Raw genomic sequence first — 21,634 nt, 5'->3', positions numbered from 1 at the left:
TTAATCTCTTACAATGTTAACTTTAACTACAATGATATTTTGACAATTCAATAGTAATATTACTGTTCTATAAGGCAAGTAAATTCTCTTCTTTTTGTAGTAAAAATTATATATTAAACCTTTAATAAGTTTATAGATATGAAGCTGAAATTGGCATCGAATCAATTTTTAAATACGTTAGTTTCAAACAAAAAGAATATTTATCTTTAAAATTTACCCAGTTATTAGGGTAGCAGTTTCAGAGTTCATTTATACAATTATATCTATTGTAGTGTAACTGATACTAATTTTATTGTATTTTAGTAATTTATTTATAATTAAATACAACAGTAAAGTGTCCGAAAAATTTCTAAATTACTAATTATTGAGTTCAATTTAATAATTGACGAATTATAATTATTTTTGCAAAGATGGAGACAAATTGCTCTTCACCAGCCACAAGTCAAGTTACTTTGGCATCAACATGTGGTGGTCCAACTTTTTTATTGTTTATGGGAATTTTGGAGACATATATTCGAAGACAGTGTGATCTTGAGGATCCTTGTCACCGAATCAGACCACGTCAAACCCCCAATTCAAGGTAATCATTTCGATGATGTGGTAAAATTAATAATAACTATAGTTAGTTATATACGTATTCACAATTATTATTGATTACAGTTATGATTACATTGTGATTGGAGGAGGAAGTGCTGGTTCGGTAGTAGCCTCGAGATTATCAGAACTAAGTAGTAAATCAATTTTACTTTTAGAGGCAGGGTTAGATGAACCAGCATGGCTACATGTACCATCATTGTACGTTAATTCAATTCATTCGAATATAGACTGGCAATATAGTTTTCAAAGTGAGAACAATGATTGTTCTAATGAAAATGCAGCACAGTGTTACTGGCCTAGAGGAAAGTTAAGTATAGCCTTTCTTTGAGATTATTATTCATCATCTACTATGAAAATCTTTTATACGTTTAGGGGCAAAATTTTGACTATTAATTCTGCCATCTGAATTCAAAAGGTTCTTCAATTACTCTTGAGCAACTAATGCTGAAAAGTAAACGAAGAACCTTTTGACTTCTACTATTTGTTGGAAATTATGCCAAAAGCTTTTCCACATTTTTTAAAATTATTATTCATCATCTACTATGAAAATCTTTTACACGTTTATGGTCAAAATCTACTATTAATTCTGCAATTTAAAGTCAAAAGGTTCTTCGATTACTCTTGAGCAACTAATGCCCAAGAATAATCAAAGAACCTCTTGACTGCTTTTTTTTGTTGGAAATGATGCCAAAAGCTTTTCCAGATCAATAAATCAGAATTGTAATTATGTTCAGGTTCTTGGGGGTACAGGTGCAATTAATGCAATGGTGTACATAAGGGGAGCACATCGAGATTTCGACAATTGGGAGACAATGGGAAATAGCGGTTGGTCCTTTAAAGACGTGCTTCCTTATTTCAAAAAAAGTGAGAATAATTTACAAATGGACAAAGTTGATTCCGAATATCATGGTCGTGGTGGTCCACTGCCTATAACGCAGTTCAATAATCATCCTCCAATTAGTAATGACATTCTAAAAGCTGCTAAAGAATTAGGTAAACTATTCCACATCTCCGATTTATTAAAGTGTTACACCCTGAAGTTTTTAAGTTAATCTTTTGAATTTTGTATTTTCTATTCTTATGAGTTTAAAAAAAAATTAAATTGTAGGTTACGATAATCTGGACGTAAATGGAAGGAATCACACAGGTTTTTCAACTGTTCAAACAAATACAAAAAAAGGTAGTCGTTATTCAACAGCACGTGCATTTCTGAGACCTGTCAGAAATCGTCAGAATTTACACATCATGCTAAATACAACTGCGACTAGAATTATTTTCAATAATAACAAAACTGCCATAGCTATCGAATTCTACAAGAATGGAAGATTCACTAAAGTTGGAATTAACAAGGAAGTCATCATTAGTGGTGGTAAATGATTATTAGGTTTACAAGTGGTTACAAAACAAGCGAATCTGTTGAAAAGAATTAGAATCGTTCAGAAAATAATGCTTAATGGAAATATTGACTCTTTTCTTTTTCCAAAAGGTATAGTAAATTCTCCGCAAATACTACTGAACAGTGGAGTTGGGCCAAGAGATGATCTAGAAGCAGTAGGTGTTCCAGTGATTCATCATCTTCCCGGAGTTGGTAAAAATTTACACGACCAGGTTCATGTTCCCTTGACATTCACCATCAATGAGACAGACAAAAATGACCTAAATTGGATATCTGTAACGCAATATTTAACTTCTAGAACCGGACCTCTAAGTAGCATTGGTAAAAATTATTTCTGAAGAAAATCATAATGTAGATAAATTAACAGATGGTACAGTTTGATAGTACAAATCCGTAGCTGAATTCACATCAGTTGAGTGATGTTTTAAAAAATCATCTATTTTCAGGTGTTCTACAAACAACAGGTTTTATAAATACAAAATTTGCAAATCCCCAAGAAGACTTTCCAGACATACAAATTAATTTCGTAGGTTATGTGGCGTCATGCTCCGAAAATGGAATGATCAATCAAAATTCAAAATTAAGAAGAACAATTCTAATCCTTCCCGTGGTTATTCGTCCAAAGAGTAAAGGCTATGTAAAATTAAGGGACAACAATCCTCTATCAATGCCTCTGATTTATCCTCAATATATGTCGAATTCCGACGACATTTCTGTGCAAATTGAGGGAATTAAATTTGCCTTTCGATTTGTATCAACACAGGCGCTTAAAAAGTAAACTTAATGTTCTTTAAAAACCCTTTTGTGCCTCTGGGACAAGTGTCCCACTTAGAAAAATTTATCTTATTCTTATAAAAGTCAATCAATTAATTTGCGGTAAATTTCTTTCTATTCCGAATGGACACTGCTACAAATAAAAAAATAATAAATCACGTAGAACAATTATAATTATTATAAATAGGTAAAATATTTATAAGAAATTAGTCGAAATTTAATTTTTGTCAAAATTTCCTCAAATTTGGTTAAAACTTCTTACTCAGGGGTTTTCGGGATCACTGATTAAGAATCTAAAGTTAGATTTTCAAAATTCAAAATAGTGGACGTCTTTTACAAATCGGGTGTTTTCGGGGTCACTATTTTGAATTTTTTAAATCTGACTTCAGATTCGTAATCAGCGACCCCGAAAATCCCCGAGTTGCAAGTTTTATGTAAATTTGAGAAATTTCGAAAAAAATGTCCGCCATATTGGTTCCGCCATTTTAAATTTGAAAAATTTTGAGAAACTGACTTCAAATTCGTAATCAGTGACCCCAAAACCCTTGAGTAACGATAAGTTTCAACAAAATCGAATCACTGGGTTTCTCGGGGCACGAAAGGGTTAAAAAAAACTATTCTAACTGTTTTTTATCGACCTAGTACTAATTTGACGAATTTTTAGGTATGACTTCCAATTTAACAGGAGTACATTCAAACTTTGTGAACATTTGGAATTTGGAAGCGATTCCTATTGGGAGTGTGTGGTAAAAAATTACAAAAGTACAGTAAATCATCAGGCGGGATCGTGTAAAATGGGTCCTGAATCAGATCCAATGGCAGTGGTTGATAATTTATTGAGGGTCAGAGGGGTGAAAGGTGTTAGAGTTGCTGATGCCAGTATTATGCCGGTAGTTACTTCCGGAAATACTAACGCTCCCTCTATTATGATTGGTGAAAGAGTTGTTGATTTTATTAGAAACAATAGATGAACTTTATAGAATCACGATTTACTACTTTTGTTACGTCTAAAAAGTATAAAAATTTATTTTTCCAGCTTCTTGATTTAATTTAATTAAATTAATAATTAATAATGGACTATGTTACCGACATGTCTGTCGACATTTTCGCATAAAAAAATTATAGAATATTATTGAATAAATAATACTTAGTAAGGTATAAAATATTTTTAAAAGATTGCTGCATCTATATTTATAAACAAAAATTCTCGCAATAAAATTGTTTTTTATGTGAAAACCCTAAACCTAATAAAGAACAATTTTCTAAACCGGCAACCGGTACCGGTTTCGAAACATTAAATTAAATGTTATATACATTCCCTGTCCTAAAAAAGTTTAAAATTAAGAATTAAGATTAAAAAAATTTTAAGATGTGAATACAAGAACCAAATACTGCTTTCACCGAAGTAATATCGTAGCCTACTTAAAGGCGCCAATTTTATAATAGGTACTTACAATTTTACCACAGTTTTTAAATGCAACTAAAAAATAAATAATTTATCTTTCTGATTGTAGTAGAATGATTATAAATTGATTAAGTAATAATTAAACCTACTTTTATTTCTATTGTCTTATCTGCGAATGGCAACTCTTTATTAACGTTGCATCCGATCGCCGAAAGATGTCAGGATCAGGACATTAATAAAATCTTATGAATCAAAACGCTATTTGAATTTTATTCCCTAATTACAAAAATTCAATTATGATAAAAAATTAAAAAAAAACACTTTCGTCAAAATTTTAATTATCTATGTAAATAATAAAATTCTTTGCAAAAATTTCATTTTCAACAATTTCTCGTCAAATTTTAATTATGTTTATAAATAATAAAATTCTTCTTTAAAATTCAATTATTTTAATAAAATTCTTAGCAAAAATTCGATTATGTTAAAATTTTTTTTTTTAAATTCTCGTCTAAATTTCAATTATCTTTATGAATAATAAAATTTTTTGCAGAAATTCAATAATTTTCAAAATTTCTTGAAAAAATCTGTTTAAAATTTCAATTATTTTTATAAATAAAAAAATTCTTCTTCGCAAATTTCAATAAAATTCTTTGCAAAAATTCAATTATGATAAAAAATTTTATAAAAATTCTCTTCTAAATAATTGCATGTTTCTTAAAATTGAATTCTCATAAAGAATTTTATCAATAAATTTTTAAATAATTGGATTCTTTTGACGAATTTTAATAAAATTTTTAAGAATAATTAAAAAAAAAGAATTATTATAATTAATTAATTAATTTATTATATATATAATTAATTAATTTTTCTTTTTTCGAGAAATTCGATTAAAATTGTATTGAAAATAATTGAAATTCTGCAATGAGTTTTATTATTTAGTAATAATAATAAGTTTAACTAGCGAGAAATTTTATTCCTAATTTTCGTAAGAAAGGAACAAAATACAAAGCAAATAAATTTTTTATCAATATATAGCTACCTGTCTAAAATTATTATTTTTGCTATATATCAGTCACAGAAATAAATAAAAAAATTTAATTATTTATAAATAAATACTTCCTGAGAGTCTGTCAACGAATCATGCAATAGGAGATGCAATACATATTATATAACATCAAGGTGTATGTCCTGTAAAACAATATAATACGTATATAGTTATTGCTTTGTGGCAGGTATGAGATTTTTATCAGTCTCGCCGTGACAGTGATTTAAATTACGAAATTATTCTTACGTTCATCGAAAGTTAACTCTCAATCATCCGAAACAAAAAAAAATGATCAATTTCTTTATTCTATAAACCTTGGAACATTCCCAATGACCTCGAAAATAATTAAAAATCAATTTTCTATTTAAAATATAATTATAATGACTAGATATTATTTTTATAATTATGACTTTTATTACTGATATTAATTTTTATTATCATTAGCATAATATTGTAAATTTAATTTAACATAAAATTATAAATTTTCTTTATTTTACTGTTCTTATCATTTGTTATTAATTTTTACTATATTATCATTTTTATTTTTTTATTTTCTTTATTTTTATTTTATTATTTTATTATTCATTGTTAATTTTATAATTTTGTTATATTTATAACTAATATTAATATCTGAAAGCATTCATAAGTCTTATAGAACATTGAATGTATCACGAAACAATTTTAGGATAATGCAATAAAAAAAAAAATAAAAAACATCGAGAATCGTGATGGAATAATTTTTAACCGGAAGAAAATGTCATAAATATGAGTAGGGAGAAATTGCATTTCTAGCTCAGGGCTAAAAATATGTCAGAATTATTGCTGCTTCATCTATTGACTGTCTCCGTGTTAATGCAATCATTGAATCCAATCAGAATGATATTTATTTTGAAATAAACGATATAGTGACCTGTTAATAAATGCCTTTTTATTTGCTAGTGGAATCACATTTTTCAAAATTATTATTCATCATCTACTATGAAAATAGTTTCCACATTTGGGAAAATAATTTTTAAAATATATTAAATTATTTTAATGTATTAAATATATTTTCTGCAATTATTTATTTTTAAATTTCTATTTTTAGGTCCTAGAAAAATTTTTAAATATGTTATGAACATACAAAATATAATAATATTTTTTATGTTCATAGCATATTTTAAAATTTTTCTATTATGGAAAAAAAATTTAAGTTTACAATTTTTTTAACATTCATTTCAGCAAATGTGGTTGACAGTGAATTGAGAAAAAACTTGGATTTACAGTTACAAATCTATATTCTAGATGTGGTCTCCTATTAATTCTCCCATCATTTGCTTTTATAAATACGAAAGAGTATTTGCAAAACAAGTGACAAGGAGTGGAGATGCATATCCCTTAAGAAAAAAAAAACTCGAAAAGAGAAGTCGTCAACCCGGTCATTCCTCCTTGACGAGTCTCACGATTCTGTCATTTGACTTTATTTCCTACATGTATAACTATATAGAAAAATTATTTCTAATTTCAAAATTTATTTCAGAATATATGTTTAAAAACTATATAACAAAAAAAATAATTTTTAAATATTACAATACAAGGTTATCTTTATAAATAATGAGATTATTCTCCAAAATTCAATTATTTTCAAAAATTATAATAAAACTCTTTGCAAAAATTCAATTATGTTCAAACATTTTTTAAAAAATTCAATTATCTTTATAAATAATAAAATTCTACTCCAAAATTCAATTATTTTCAAAAATTTTAATAACATTTTTTGCAAAAATTCAATTGCTTTCAAAAATTTTTAATATTTACTGCTTTAATATAATTTTCCAAAAGAATTAAATTATTTAAAAAAATTTAATTAAATTCTTGACAAAATTTCAATTATTTTCAAAAATTTTTCTCAATTCAATTATTTTTAATATTTACTGTTTTAATAAAATTTTCTTAAAGAATTGAATTATTTAAAAAAAAATTTTATTTAATTTTACGTAGACAATTAATTAGTTTTATAAATAACAAACATTTCACAAAAATTCAATTATTTACAAATAAAAAATTTTTTATAGAAATTCAATTATTTTTGTAAACAATAAAATTATTTTTAAGAATTCAATTATTTTTATAAATATTAAAAAACTTAACACAGAATTTCAATTATTTTTAATATATTATTAATCAAATTTCTCTAAAAATGTAATTATTTTTAAAAATTTAATTATTTCAAAATTTGTTGATATATTTTTATGAGAATTCAATTTTAAGAAGCATTGAATTATTCAATTAATTATTCATTTTGTATTTAAATAATTGAATTCTTATAGAATTTTCAAATAAAAATTTAAAAAATAAATTTTAAATAGTTAAAATTTTAGATAATAATTTAATATTAATATTAATAGCATTATAGCGTGAATTTGTAGAAATAATTGAATTTCGAAAAGGTTTCAAATTAGAACCTTTGAAAATATGAATTTTTCATACTTTTAACTAAAAATTCTGTAGAATTAATTTTCTTGCAAAAGTTTAATTGAATTTTTTTAAATTATTTAAATTTGTTTATTTATTATTTTAATTAATTAAAAATACTTGTTATTTATCATCTAGTATGAAAATAGTTGTAACATTTCAGAAACGAAATTTACCATTAATTCTATTAGTTTCTCATTCATAAACTTTGACGTTATTTTTCAATTTCGTTAAACCTTTTTTTACAAAATTCAATATTATGGAATTTTTTTTCATTTTTTTGTGAATATATGAAATTTAATAAAAGGTAAAATTTTTTTTTCCAAAAAAATATAGAAGAAGAATTTCCTGTAGGAAAAAGTTGCAAGGGATTGAAGGTGGTGGTGATTGTCGAATATTACTAGTAAGATGGAGAATGGTACCGGTCTAGTCGCTTGCAGGTCGTGGGACCGTAAACTAAAACCGAATCGGTTGTTCTTTCGCGAGTGTTCTGAAGGGAAACATTCAATTCACTGAACATATCATTAACGTTGGATACTTTTTAGCAGTAAGATTCAAAATTATCACATAAAAATTATTACAAATTTTACGAAAATTGTTCATTTCAATTTAAAAAAATATATTTTTTATAAAAATGTCAATAAATCCTTTCTTATTTGAATTTAATATTAATTTTAATTATTCTAATTGAATAGAATTTTAATTTTTTAATTTGATAGAAATAATATTTTTTTCAAACTCAATTTAAAAATAAATGTTTATCATTTTATTTTATTTACTTAAAATTTATGATTATAATGTACTATTTAAATTATTAATTATTATTATTATTATTTTTAATTTACAAGTAACTAAATTTTTGCAAAAATAATTTTAAAATGCAAAAATCTATTTTTGAATCCTAGAAGAGAATTATTATTTTTATTATTACAACAATTATATTAATCTTAATGTAAATTTCTATAAAATTCTTAGTTTTCAATAATAAATCTAATAAGGTACTAAACATTTATATAAAAAATTTAAAAAATAAATTGAATGTTTAGTTTTATTATTTTTATTCATCAATCAGTATGAACAAAGTTTATAACTTTTTAAAAACGAGGTATAAAATAAATTAAATATATAAAAGTAAAATAATAATTTTGTTACATTCGTTATAAATTTGATTCACTAATATAAAATTATTAGTTTTGATTAATAAATCTAATATAAAAGATACTAAGAATTTATTTTAAAAAATTAAAAATTCTCAACAATTGTTATTCATCATCTAGTATAAAAATAGTTTTTAGAAACGAAATATAAAATAAATTAAATATAAAAATACAAAATAAAAACAATAAAAAAAATAAAAAATATTTTTACATTCGTTATGAACATTGTTTACAAATAAAAAATTGTTTGCTTTTAAATAATAAATCTAATAAAATAGATACTAAAAAAAATAAAAAATTCGTAATTAATGGACGTCTGTAAAAAGATAAATAATTTATGACCAAATTTTCTTTTTACTAATTTTTCATCCAGTTTATGACATTGACAAAAAATGTATTTATTAATTTTCTTTGTATTTAGTAATTTTTACTTTTTCATATATATATACTTTCCGAACAATTAATGTAATGAGAAAATGAACTCACTTTCCATGCCCAGTGGCTAATAAATGTCACAATATAAATTATCTTTATCTTCAGGCAACGCTGTGAAAACATTTTTGCGGTCAACAATTATCTTTTTTTTAACAAAATATAAATTATTTTCAATTTAAGTAAAATTTGTTTTTAGTAAAAGAAAAATGAAAATTTGCAAATTGTTTAAGCAATTTTCTTTTATCAGGTATATAATGACTATTATTATTGTTATAAAAAAATAATAAATAAGAATATAAATAATAAAAACAATGACCAAAAAAAAAACAATTTCTTAATTATTATTAAATTACTTTTCTGCTAATTCTAAGATATTTTGACATTTTTCACCTGATTGCACTTTTCTAATTCTTTTTTGTCTAATGCGTAAAATTATGCAAATTTACAAGAAAATTCAATTTTCTCAAGTGCTGTAAATTATTCGTGTTATTAAATTTAATAAAGAGACCTCGAGCATCTCGCATGGAATTCCAAATTGTGAAACAATTGAATAAACATTTATATTCTGGTGCTGAAAGACATTTTGCAACTAAACATAATTAAAAATTATTAATCTTCTTTTTTCTCACTTTTAACTAATTATTTAATTTAATAATTTTCCTAAACTAATTTAATCATAATTTAAAAAAACAAAAATATTTTTAAAACCATAAGTTTTATTTTGCTATGAAGATAATGAAAAAAATTATTTTTAATTTAGCAATTATTGACTTTTTGTTTCTGGTGTTCGAAAAATTGTTAATTGTTATTTCGATACTGTTTGTAATTTATTTCTAACCGACAATAAATCTTATTTTTAAATATAGAAAACAATTTAAAAATTAATTATTTAAAATACTTCATAAAGCAGGATAAATGTTACTATAAATTAGTTTTTAATTAAATTTTTCGTAACATTGATTTTATTATACTAAAAATAATTAAACTAAATTATTAAATTTAACATTTTTTGCTTTTAGCTAATTTTCTGTTATAATAAACTAAATAATGTATTAATTATTATTCATTTGTTAATAATTAATATTAATTATTAAAAAAAAAAAAATTACGTTTTAATTGAAAATTTCAAACTGAATTAAAATAATGTCCAAAAAAAAAAAAAGAATAGTTAAATGTCAGTGGCGCAATAACAATAAATTTGCATGGGAAAAAATTCATCACTCTATGTGATTTATCATATCTAGATCTGATTAAAAATAGTAATTTTGTTTTGGACATGACACCTTGGCATTAAGGTATTTTACTGAAGCAACGCACCTTTCCCTTGACATATTCTCAGAATGTTCGTTCTTCTATTACAATAATTACTCTCTTTTTTTCAATATACGCTTCATTTATACAGATAATTAATAATATATCATTAAATTTCAAATTAAATTCAAATTTTTTCTATTTTTGTTTCTTTTGCTTTTTGTACCTATATAAATATAGTTTTAAAAAAATATAATTAAATAATAAATAAAAAAATTTTTTAATCTTTGTTTTCTTATATTTGTAGCGTCTTTCGTCATTTTATTATTAATTTAAGTAATGTCCTTCAAACTCAATGTATAATTGAAATTATACTTAATTATATTTCTATTGTTCGCCCAACAATCAAAGTATAATTTTAAAGTAAACATTAATTTTAACTAAATTAAGGACAGGTGCAGAAAGGAACTATTTCCGTTTTGCAATGTAATTTAATTGTAACTTAATAACAATGAGGAAGGCCTAATATTCGAATTTAAAAATAGAAACAATGAAAAATAAAAAAAACAAAATGAGAAAAGAATGTCAATAATATAATTAAAATATGTGACACGCTATTGGGGGTTGATCCTCTTTCTGTATTTTTATTAAAAAAATAATAAACATAACCTAAAATTTCTTGCTTCTTAGGCAACTTCCTCAGGAGGATGAATCTATTTAGTTAATTATTACATTTACCAATTAATCATTATTCGTTATTTTTAATGACAATTTTATTCATAAATTCAAAATAAAAATACAAAAAATAATTGAAATATTTTAATAAATAAAAAAAAATTCAATTCTTTCTGAGATAATGTTTATAAAAAAAATAAAATATAGAAACATTTGTTATTTAAATCTCGTGTAATTTTCTTTTTTCCTCTTTTTTCTTGTGAAAAGTTTCATTGAACTAGGCAACATTATTCACAACGTGTATAATATACTATAATACGAGATTTCGATTATTATCGTAGAAACGTGCACCAGTTTTCTTTGTTTATATAAGACTCGCTCCAATTGACGACGAAATCATTGAAGAGAGGCTAGACTTCAATAATATTACAAAATATTCGATTTAAAATATTTAAAAAGAAGAAAATTTCCTTTTTTTGTTTTCAATTAAATATAAAGAGCGTTATTTTGTTAGAACTATTTTTTTTTTAATAAATTTTTTATAAACAATTCCATTTTTTAATAAATATTATTTCAATAAACATTTTTTCAATAAATATTTATTGCAAACAAATTTTTTTTTTTAATTTATTAAAATTAATTATTTTAGTTAATTATCAATTAAAATCAAAGTAATTTTAAAATTTTAAATTAAATTATTTTTTCCAAATTAAATTATTAAGTTTATTAAACGTATAAAGTATATACTGTATTAGATTTCTATTAAACAATTAACAAAAATAAATAATTGAGTAATTATTCAAAATAAAATTATTAATTAATTAAAATTAATTTGAATATATTACAATAAATATACTTTCAGCCTTAAGACTTATTATTGAATATTTTTTATTTACAGAATTTTTACTCTCTTTTCTCTCTTATAATATTAAATATGTTAAAAATATATTTCACTTTCTTTTAATTATAAGCTTCATTTTCTGTTGTTTAAATATATTGCACTATTTTTTTTCTGCTTTACAATAAGGAAATGTGAAAAATATTCCATTTTTAAGTTATTCTTTTTTTCTCCCTCTCTCTCTTTCTTTTTTCTCTATAGTTAAAGAACAATACAAGAAGAGGGATCTTTGTTTTGTGAAAATAAAGCGAAAAAAAGGATTATAATAGTAAATTTCTTAATTACCGAGTCTCTCTCCACAGTTTTATGACAGTATGGTGGCTTTTTTCTCTTCACAGAGAAAACTAGAAATAACAATCTTTTGTCTTAAAACATAAGTATATGTAACGCACGACTCTTAATTTTTTCTTTATTATTTTAAAATTTTTCTACACGTTGTATTTTTCTTCACTTTATTCAATTTATTAATTTCGTCAAATTAAAAAAAGGGGGAGGGATTTTACATTAGGAAAAATAAAAATGTTTTTTAAGAATTTTTATCAAAGGGGAAAAATTTACTTACTTAATTTTTGTATTTACGACAACGTATATTAGTAATTATTTTTCTGACAAGAAATATTAAAGTGCACTCAAGTTAAGATAAATTATTGACAGCGGTGCTGTTTTGACTTCCAAAATATTGGCTTTTAATTTAGTTGTTTATGCCTTATTGCGCCAGGCTTTTTTTTAATAATACTTTTGTTTTTGTAATAAATTATTTTTGTAACGAGGAGAACTGTCTTTGCAAAACTAGACAGCAGTTTAAAAACTATGACCCAACTTATCGAAGTATTTTAGAAAACAAAAATCACCCACCCAACAAGGGGACTTGTGCTAATTGTATACTGACTCTACTAATTTGAAGGTTACGAATCAACTGATTTTTTATTCCATGACCTTGAAGCGTGGCTAATAGGAAACGTTCTAAAATTTTCCACAGGGTGCAAGACTTTAAGGGTGTTAATTATATTTTTATAATTAACGCTAGCAGTGCTTTAAAAATGACAAACATGGTTATTGTTATGGTATTTTCGTGAAAATCGGCAAACATTTCCCGAGGAGTTTCAATGGGGAGTGTAATGCAGATTTGTATGTAAATCATAAATATTATACTATCGTTAACATCTTATTACCAGTTAGAATTTATTTATATTGTATTTACTCCATTCAACAAGCATCAAGACTTTTTCCTTATTGGTAAATATGGGAATGATTCTCGGTCGAGGACGCGCGCGACTCCACACATACAGTATTGCTTACTCCAGTTAGCGATAGTGATCTTTACTCTCTCGACAGTGGCAACAAGGAAAGAGTGACGTGAAAAAAAAATGCAATGCGTGACTTTCGTAATCGACATCTCGCGGAGCACAGTTCTCGGTCAGTGAACGTAACGGTATTACGAGGATAGTATACACATCGCACCGTATTCATGATTGCGAAGTCCTCTTCTTACTCTTTTCTTCTTTTTTTTTACCTCAATTTATAAGAAGTACCTTCTCGCCAATTCATCTTTCTCTCTCTTCAACTCTCGATGATTCATAAAATTAAGAATAGCGAGAGTGAATTATTCCCTATTTGGAAATACACAAGGAAGATGAAATCTATTTTGAGATTATTTTCCTTCTTTTCAATATTATTTCTAGGATATTATTTTCTTTTTTAGTTCGACATTTAAGATTGAAATAAATTAATCAATTTGTTAAAATTGTAATAGATGACACTGCAAAACTACTAGGCTTCTGCTGGCTAGACTACAAGAACCTATCTTTAAGAGATCTAGTTTGATTGATTTCGAAATTGTCCGCATTCTGTTACTTGGATTTTTTACTTTTGTGATTTCATACCATAAACAAAGTCTGTAGGGAGAAAATTATATGCATCTGCAAGTTATGTACGATTCCTTATGAAACAAACGTCAATAAAAATGGAGTAAAACTAGAGTTTGTTTACAATCCACCTCCGGCTGTTTGCGAACAACTTTTAGACAATTCCATTCAAGACTTTATTCTTTCGTAACAAAGGAAACGAGAAAAAAAATTGCACACTACTTGACAATTTGGTATGTATTCTCTAGAGGAAGTAGATTTATTTACTCCACAAAAAAATTTGTGAAGAGACTTCTCATGTAGGGTTTTTGGAAATTCATCAGTAAAGAATCGATGATTATTCCAATCGAATTGTCTTCTATTTTAGTTGTCTATGCCTGATTGCGCCAGGTTTGTTTTATATAATCTTTTTTCCACCACCAATTTATTTTTAAATTTATTTACTCACCCCATAAAAAAACACCATCCTTCTTGATTAATTGACTTCTGACTTAGTTTTTTATGCCTTAGTGCGCCAGGCTTTTTCTTAATAATACTTTTGTTTCTGTAATAAATAATTTTGTTAAAGTTAATAACTAAATAAATTTCTTCCAATATTAAAATTGTTAAAAATTAAATGTTCATTACTTACAGATGAGCTGCAACTGTCCCCTGTCGACAGCCACTGGACCCACTTTGGCCTCGACATGTGGGGGGCCTTCCTTTATGCTCTTTATGGGTCTTCTTGAGGTGTTCCTACGCAGCCAATGTGATCTCGAAGATCCTTGCAATCGACCTTTGCCACGCGATCGCGTAAACTCAAGGTCAGAACTGAAAAATTTCAAATTTTTATTTTGAATTAAAACAAACTATAACCAAGTGTTAAATAATATAAACAAGAGTAAATTCGAGGTAATCAAAAGATAAAAAATATTTTCTACAATAGAAAATAATTACATAAAACAGCATTATATTTTAAAATTATTCAATCAAGATATTTGGTGGCTTCCCAATTTTAATATTATATTTACACTTTTATAAAAAAATTATATAATATATCAGAGGAGATAATAATATTTTGTAAGAGATTTTCTACTTTTTTCCCCTCTTATTATGTCTTATTTCTTTTTTTTCCGCCTCTTTCACTTTTCTCTCTTTTGTGTGGCAATCGATAGTATATGTTATATATGGAAACTCAGTTGCATTTATACAATTTACACTTATATATACGACCCAAAGACTTTACGTTTAACTCTCACGCTTATCTGTCAGAAAGGCAAGCCCTGAGAACAGCACCTTTCGCTAAACACGGGTGGTGCACTCGTCGAATAAAATCCCTTCTTGTTCCGCTAACCCAATTTTCTATTTCCAAACAATTTTCCTATATGTACAACCACAACAAATTAAGATAATAGAATTATTTATATCCCATGATTAATTTGTAACAATCTTCGATTGCAATTCATTACATTAAAGAATTTTGTCGCGTCGCAATCAGATAATGAGAAAGTCGATGACTTTTCCTGAAGACGTTTATAATTTCATTGTTTACTTCTCTCTTCGCTTATTATGTAATGAATATAATGAAAAATTTTACTTTATATAACTATTTATTTATTATACGGATAATTACAGTATTTATTTACTCAATTGCAATAATAGTTTATGTATTTGAAACTACAAGTAAAATCCTATTCTATAGAGAAAATAAATAAAAAATTAATTTCAGGTACGACTTTGTTGTGATAGGAGGTGGAAGTGCAGGGGCAACTGTTGCATCGAGATTATCGGAAGATAATCGATATTCTGTATTGTTACTCGAGGCAGGTTTAGATGAGCCAACTGGTACGCAAATACCGTCATTTTTTTTTAATTTCTTGGGATCGGATATCGATTGGCAATACACAACGGAAAGTGAGGATGAAGCTTGTTTGAATAAAGAAGATCGAAAATGCTACTGGCCACGCGGAAAAGTAATGTATATTATTTTTTAAAACCCATACAAAATTGGTATATATATAATGTTGTCTTGTCTTTAAAATGAAAAACTACTATTGTTAATTTATACAAAAGATTCACGATTGCGATCTGCAAATTACAAAGTATGTATAAACTAACACGCCAATAAAGGAAGTAATCTTGATTCTGCAATTGAATATCAACAAAAAGCATTTAATTATAGAGTTTCCATAAACGATCCGTCACGCTGCATTTAACCTGGCATTACATAGTTGCATTTCACTCTGATAAATTTGTTCTAAGCACGCTCCTTTTTGAATTTAGTCATTGTTATACCAAGATTATAATGATCAATGCCATCATTAATTTTAATATTCTTATGACTATTTTAATCACAATTTAACTGTCACTATTAATTCTGTTTTTCTGCCTGATTGCGCCAGGTTTGTTTTAAATAAAAACTTTTTTAATGCTGTAAATCACCAATGTTTCTGTAATAAAAATTAGACTTATTAAGCAGATTATTGATTTGGAAAAGAATTTTATTGAGAATTGATTATAACATGTAATTGAAATATGATTCTGTTAATTTCTTTAATATTATTTAACATCATTAAGTTTGCCTGACAAGAAATAACACAATTTGATGGATTTATTAGGTACTGGGAGGAACAAGTGTAATGAACGGAATGATGTACATGAGAGGCTCGAGAAAGGACTTTGACGACTGGGATCGAATGGGAAATCCCGGTTGGTCATATCAAGATGTCCTTCCCTTCTTTATAAAAAGTGAGGACAATCAACAAGTCAGCGATATGGATTACGGATTTCATGGAGTGGGTGGTCCACTAACTATTACTCAATTTCCATATCATCCACCACTGAGTTTTGCACTCCTCCAAGCCGGAAGAGAATTAGGTACACCTAATTCCACACTTGCTAAAATTAATCTAATTTCAAACTATTTCAATTTTTTAAAAACTAACAAATTGTCATCTCTTAATTATCTCTTTCAAAGGTTACGAAACAGTGGATTTAAACGGTAATTCACATACTGGATTCGCAATTGCTCAAACAACATCACGAAATGGTTCACGACTATCAACAGCTCGGGCATTTCTTCGACCAGCTCGAAATCGTCATAATTTACACATAATGTTAAATTCCACTGCGACGAGAATTTTATTCGATGATAATAAACGAGCAGTTGGTGTTGAATTCGTTCATAACGGACAAGCGCAAAGGGTGTCTGTTGGCAATGAAGTCGTCATTAGCGGAGGTTAATTATTATTTGCAACAACAAAAATTATTTAAACTACTTTTGATGATTAGTTGATAGCGGTAATGAATTTCAGGAGCTGTAAACTCACCGCAAATACTTCTAAACAGTGGAATCGGTCCACGAGAAGAATTGGAAGCTGTTGGAACTCCAGTTGTTCACGATGTTCCAGGAGTTGGACGAAATCTTCACAATCACGCGGCATACACTCTGACTTATACGATAAATGACACGGACACAACACCACTAAATTGGGCCACTGCTATGGAATATTTACTATTCCGAGATGGTTTAATGTCCGGCACAGGTGAGTTAGAAATACATACATTTTTTTTCTAAAAGGAACTTGGATTTTTGTTTCCAATCTTTAAAGTGCGCGGTAAATACCAGTTGAGCGAAAAAAGAACTGAAGTCTATCAGACACATCAGTTATTCGAAGAATTAGTGTCAAATTAGAAAAAAAAGATGATTTACAATAACCTTCAAAGATGCTTTACCTTCTGCCTTCGGGCAAATCTTACACGTGCTGAATACTTTACTATCGCATAAGGAAAATCTATTTCGTAAAACACAAATCAGAAAAGTGGAATGACAGAGATATTTATAAAATTTATAAAAATATTTTTTGTAGAATCCAAAAAAACATCCATTAACATATTGATTACTATCATCATTTACAATTTTCTCCTAATCGAAACTAAATCGATCTATTATTGTAAGAGAAAAGGAGTATTTATAATATATTAACTAAAAGTGGCGCCGCGCCGGTTAATTAGAAAATTTCCTACACGTAACAAAGTGACTCAACTTCTTTTTAAAATCAAGTCGGACAATTCTTTTTTTTTTGCGAACGCAATGACGAAATGTGACATAAGAGTTGTATTAATGAGAGGCTCAAATATTACACCGTAATCTCCTAAAGATATATACATATAAGGAAATATGCATATACATTTTTTGCTTTTTGTTTTAAAGAGAATCATATCGTCTGCCCGACGAGCCGTTGCATCTCGATTAAATTCCGAAACTTCATGCTCGACTATATAGTGAAAGCCGATTGCACAATGATTCAGTCGTTCGTGTTACCGATCAAATGATGGTGCAACTGTTTTCCGATTTGACCGGGTCGTTCAGTTGAACCTTAGTCAGGAACAAGAATTATAAACTACTCTAATTCCGGGACTCCCTTCGGGGTTCTCTCTCTCTCTCAATGTACCGATCCTATCTCTTCACTTTGAAACGCAATAACCCGGAGTACAAAACCCTTTCTAATCCGCAAGACATAGAAGCTATTCTATAATTCGTGTTTTCTATTTATGATTGGAACTCTTCCACTTTATCGAAGAATTTATAAATCCGACCTTGGTAATTTTTTAATAATTAAAATTTTCGTAATTAACGATTTTTTTATTTTTAGGAATATCTGAAGTGACTGCAATGATAAATACCAAGTATTCAGATCCAAGGGAGGATAATCCTGATATACAATTAATTTTTGGTGGCTATTTGGCGGATTGTGCGGAAACAGGAATGGTGGGCGAGAAGAAAGGGGCAAACAGAACAATTTACATAATTCCAACACTTCTGCATCCAAAGAGTAGAGGTTATCTTCGTTTGAGAAATAACGATCCCCTCTCGAAACCAATGATCTATCCTAAATATCTTACTCATCCGGATGACGTCGCTGGTCTTATCGAGGGAATTAAGTTTAGCATTCAATTAGCTGAGACTAGTGCTTTAAAAAAGTGAGTCCTTTTTTCATTAAATTGCATTATTTTTATTTTTTTTCCATGCCTAATTGCGCCAGGTTATTTTTTGCATAATACTTTTTTATATAAATTTAATTTTACTCACTTTGCTAAGTCTTTTCTTGATTAATTAGCTTCTAATTAAGTAGTCTATGCCTGATTGCGCCAGGTTTGTTTTAAATAAATATTTTTTCTATGACTAACAGATGTTTACTTACAGATACGGTTTCGAGTTGGATAGAACTCCGGTTAAAAATTGCGAACACTTGAAATTCGGTTGTGATGCCTATTGGGAATGTGCAATGAAACATGATACAGCACCAGAGAATCATCAAGCTGGTTCTTGCAAAATGGGACCAAATTCTGATCCTATGGCAGTTGTTGACAATCAATTACGAGTTCGAGGTGTTCGGGGAGTACGAGTTGCTGATACAAGTATCATGCCTCAAGTCACTTCTGGCAATACAAACGCCCCTGCAATTATGATTGGCGAAAGAGCCGCCGATTTTATCAAGAGAGCCTGGATTGGATGAAGGAGATTCTTCCATTAAAAAAAATTTTTTAAAAACTGTCCAACTGACAAAAAGTGACAAATGTCCTTTTAAACATAAAATATCGAAACTGTGGGTAAATAATAATAGAACAAAAAGAAATCAGAATTTAATATTTAACTTGTCCGCTTATTTGAAATTTATGTAAATTAACATACTTTTCGTAAGGGGGAAAAAATATTTTTTCAATATACCACAAAACGATAATCAGCATAAGAAATGGAAACGTAAATCTTACATCACAAATAACTAGTGAAAATATGAACAAGCGAGTCGACATAATTGACTTGCGCAATGTATGTACAAAAATAAGTTGTTTCAATCAAACCTAGAGTAAACGCATAGTTACACGTACGTAGGAATTATCATATCAATTACTTTTTCATCATTTACAATGAGAACCCTGTTCAAGAAAGGGAGGAGAGAGATTAATTTTATAACCTGTACTTAGAGGTGAAAGTACCCAACTGCCTAATAAGGTACCTCTACCAGAAATGTAGATTTCAGATTGATCATTTACCGGAAGTCGTGTATTGGTTTAATCTTTTGCCAACTTAAAACCCATGCAAACAATAAAACAATTCCTAAGCATTTTGAATTTTTAAAATTAGAAAATTTAAACTTTTTGTATAGTATACTTAAATTTTATCAGTTATTAATTATATTGATCCACTTTTTATAAAAAATTATTTTAAGAGTAATAAAAATTTTATTTTATTTATTGCAATTGTATTTATTATCTTTGTTGACACGTTCTGGTATTTTCAATAACTGTTAATTATTTTCAACACAAATAAATAAGTCAACAATTATCATAATCAATATTTCTTAACGTTATTGTTCATTATTTTTATTTAAAATTATAAATCAATAAAGTATTTTTTAAATAAGATTCAACAAAGTGTTAATTTTTCAAGTATTTAAGTGTTAACATTAAAAAAAAATTGAACATTTTCGTCAATTAACAGCATCGAAGAAAAAATTGCCCGAAGCCAAATTATTGCTTAATTCTTGTGTATAAATAAAATTATATGATTCGTAAATTCTTTTCGTTTAAATGAACAAAATCTTGTCGATAATACACTGGAAAAAAAATTTATTTGATTCAAATAACCGATTAATTGACTATTATCAATTAAATATTTACTTGAATCAAATAATATTTATTAGAGTCAATTAAATGGTATTTGAATCAATAATTTTAGTATTTGAAGCAAATAGCATTTAATTGACTCTAATAAATATTATTTGATCCAATTAAATATTTAATTTATTCTCAATTAATCGGTTAATTGAATCAAATAAATTTTTTTTTCAGTGTATAAATAGTTTTAACAATTACTAACTGTAATAAAAAGCAAAGAAAAACGGTAAATTAAAAAATTTTGACACATAATTTATTTTTTGATAATCAATTTTTCTAGTTGAACTATAAATATAATTTTTAAGACAAAATATATAATTTTTATTTTTGAAAAGATAATTTAGTTAAATATAATAATTATTATATTTCCTTAAGCGTAAGAAATTTTATTTTCTACATTTTGAATAATTTAAAGTTATATTATTAAATAAAACTTATACTCTTTTGTCAATAATAAATGAATTAAGTGACATAACCTAAAATTTAATAAATGATTCTTATTGACAGAAAATTGTAATTTTTAATTACAATTAAACAAATTAATTTGTCTTTTTCTTTTAAATTACGAAATTCTGACATTGGACTAATTTTTGTTTTAACTGTACTTCAGATTCTTCCTTAATGTGACATTATAAATTAACAGGATTCCTACAGAAATCCGAATTTAAAATTCCATACCTTTTCCATGATTTCCAGGTCAAATTTTTACGAAATTCCATCAGTGGAATTTATAATCTAATTTCAATATTTTTGGGCTCTTTAAAAATACTTTACTTATTTAATAGTCTCCACCCTTTGGTAAAAATTCTAAAATTATCAAAATTTATCAAAAATTCGAAAAACCGATTTTTTTAAAATTCAACAGTTTTTCTTCTCTTTGATAGTATTTTGCTTCATTATTTTTGGGCTCTTGGAAAATACTTTACTTATTAAATAGTCTCGACTCTTTGATAAAAAATCTAAAATTATCAAAAAACCGAATTTCTTAAAATTCAACATTTTTTCCTCTCTTTTATTGGATT

At 26.5% G+C, this 21,634-nt stretch overlaps 2 protein-coding genes across 2 annotated transcripts; both read left to right on the top strand.

Annotated features, from left to right (window-relative positions):
* Positions 1-368: 368 nt before the first annotated feature.
* Positions 369-4,306, top strand: LOC122508615 (glucose dehydrogenase [FAD, quinone]-like). Its single transcript, XM_043622068.1, has 7 exons — positions 369-580; positions 661-904; positions 1,332-1,590; positions 1,706-1,966; positions 2,084-2,314; positions 2,440-2,767; positions 3,432-4,306. The coding sequence occupies exons 1-7, from the start codon at positions 411-413 to the stop codon at positions 3,736-3,738; spliced, it is 1,800 nt and encodes a 599-aa protein (XP_043478003.1). The 5' UTR covers positions 369-410; the 3' UTR covers positions 3,739-4,306.
* A 3,775-nt stretch (positions 4,307-8,081) lies between these two features.
* On the top strand, positions 8,082-19,479 carry LOC122508614 (glucose dehydrogenase [FAD, quinone]). Its single transcript, XM_043622067.1, has 8 exons — positions 8,082-8,218; positions 14,586-14,755; positions 15,661-15,904; positions 16,550-16,808; positions 16,909-17,169; positions 17,246-17,476; positions 18,587-18,914; positions 19,138-19,479. The coding sequence occupies exons 2-8, from the start codon at positions 14,586-14,588 to the stop codon at positions 19,448-19,450; spliced, it is 1,806 nt and encodes a 601-aa protein (XP_043478002.1). The 5' UTR covers positions 8,082-8,218; the 3' UTR covers positions 19,451-19,479.
* The last annotated feature ends 2,155 nt before the right edge of the window (positions 19,480-21,634 follow it).

This window comes from Leptopilina heterotoma, unplaced genomic scaffold (assembly GCF_015476425.1).
Source record: "Leptopilina heterotoma isolate Lh14 unplaced genomic scaffold, ASM1547642v1 Lhet_55, whole genome shotgun sequence".
Classification (NCBI taxonomy): Eukaryota; Metazoa; Arthropoda; class Insecta; order Hymenoptera; family Figitidae; genus Leptopilina; species Leptopilina heterotoma.
Note: the sequence above shows the minus strand (reverse complement) of the source record. Positions and strands in the feature narration are given on the sequence as shown.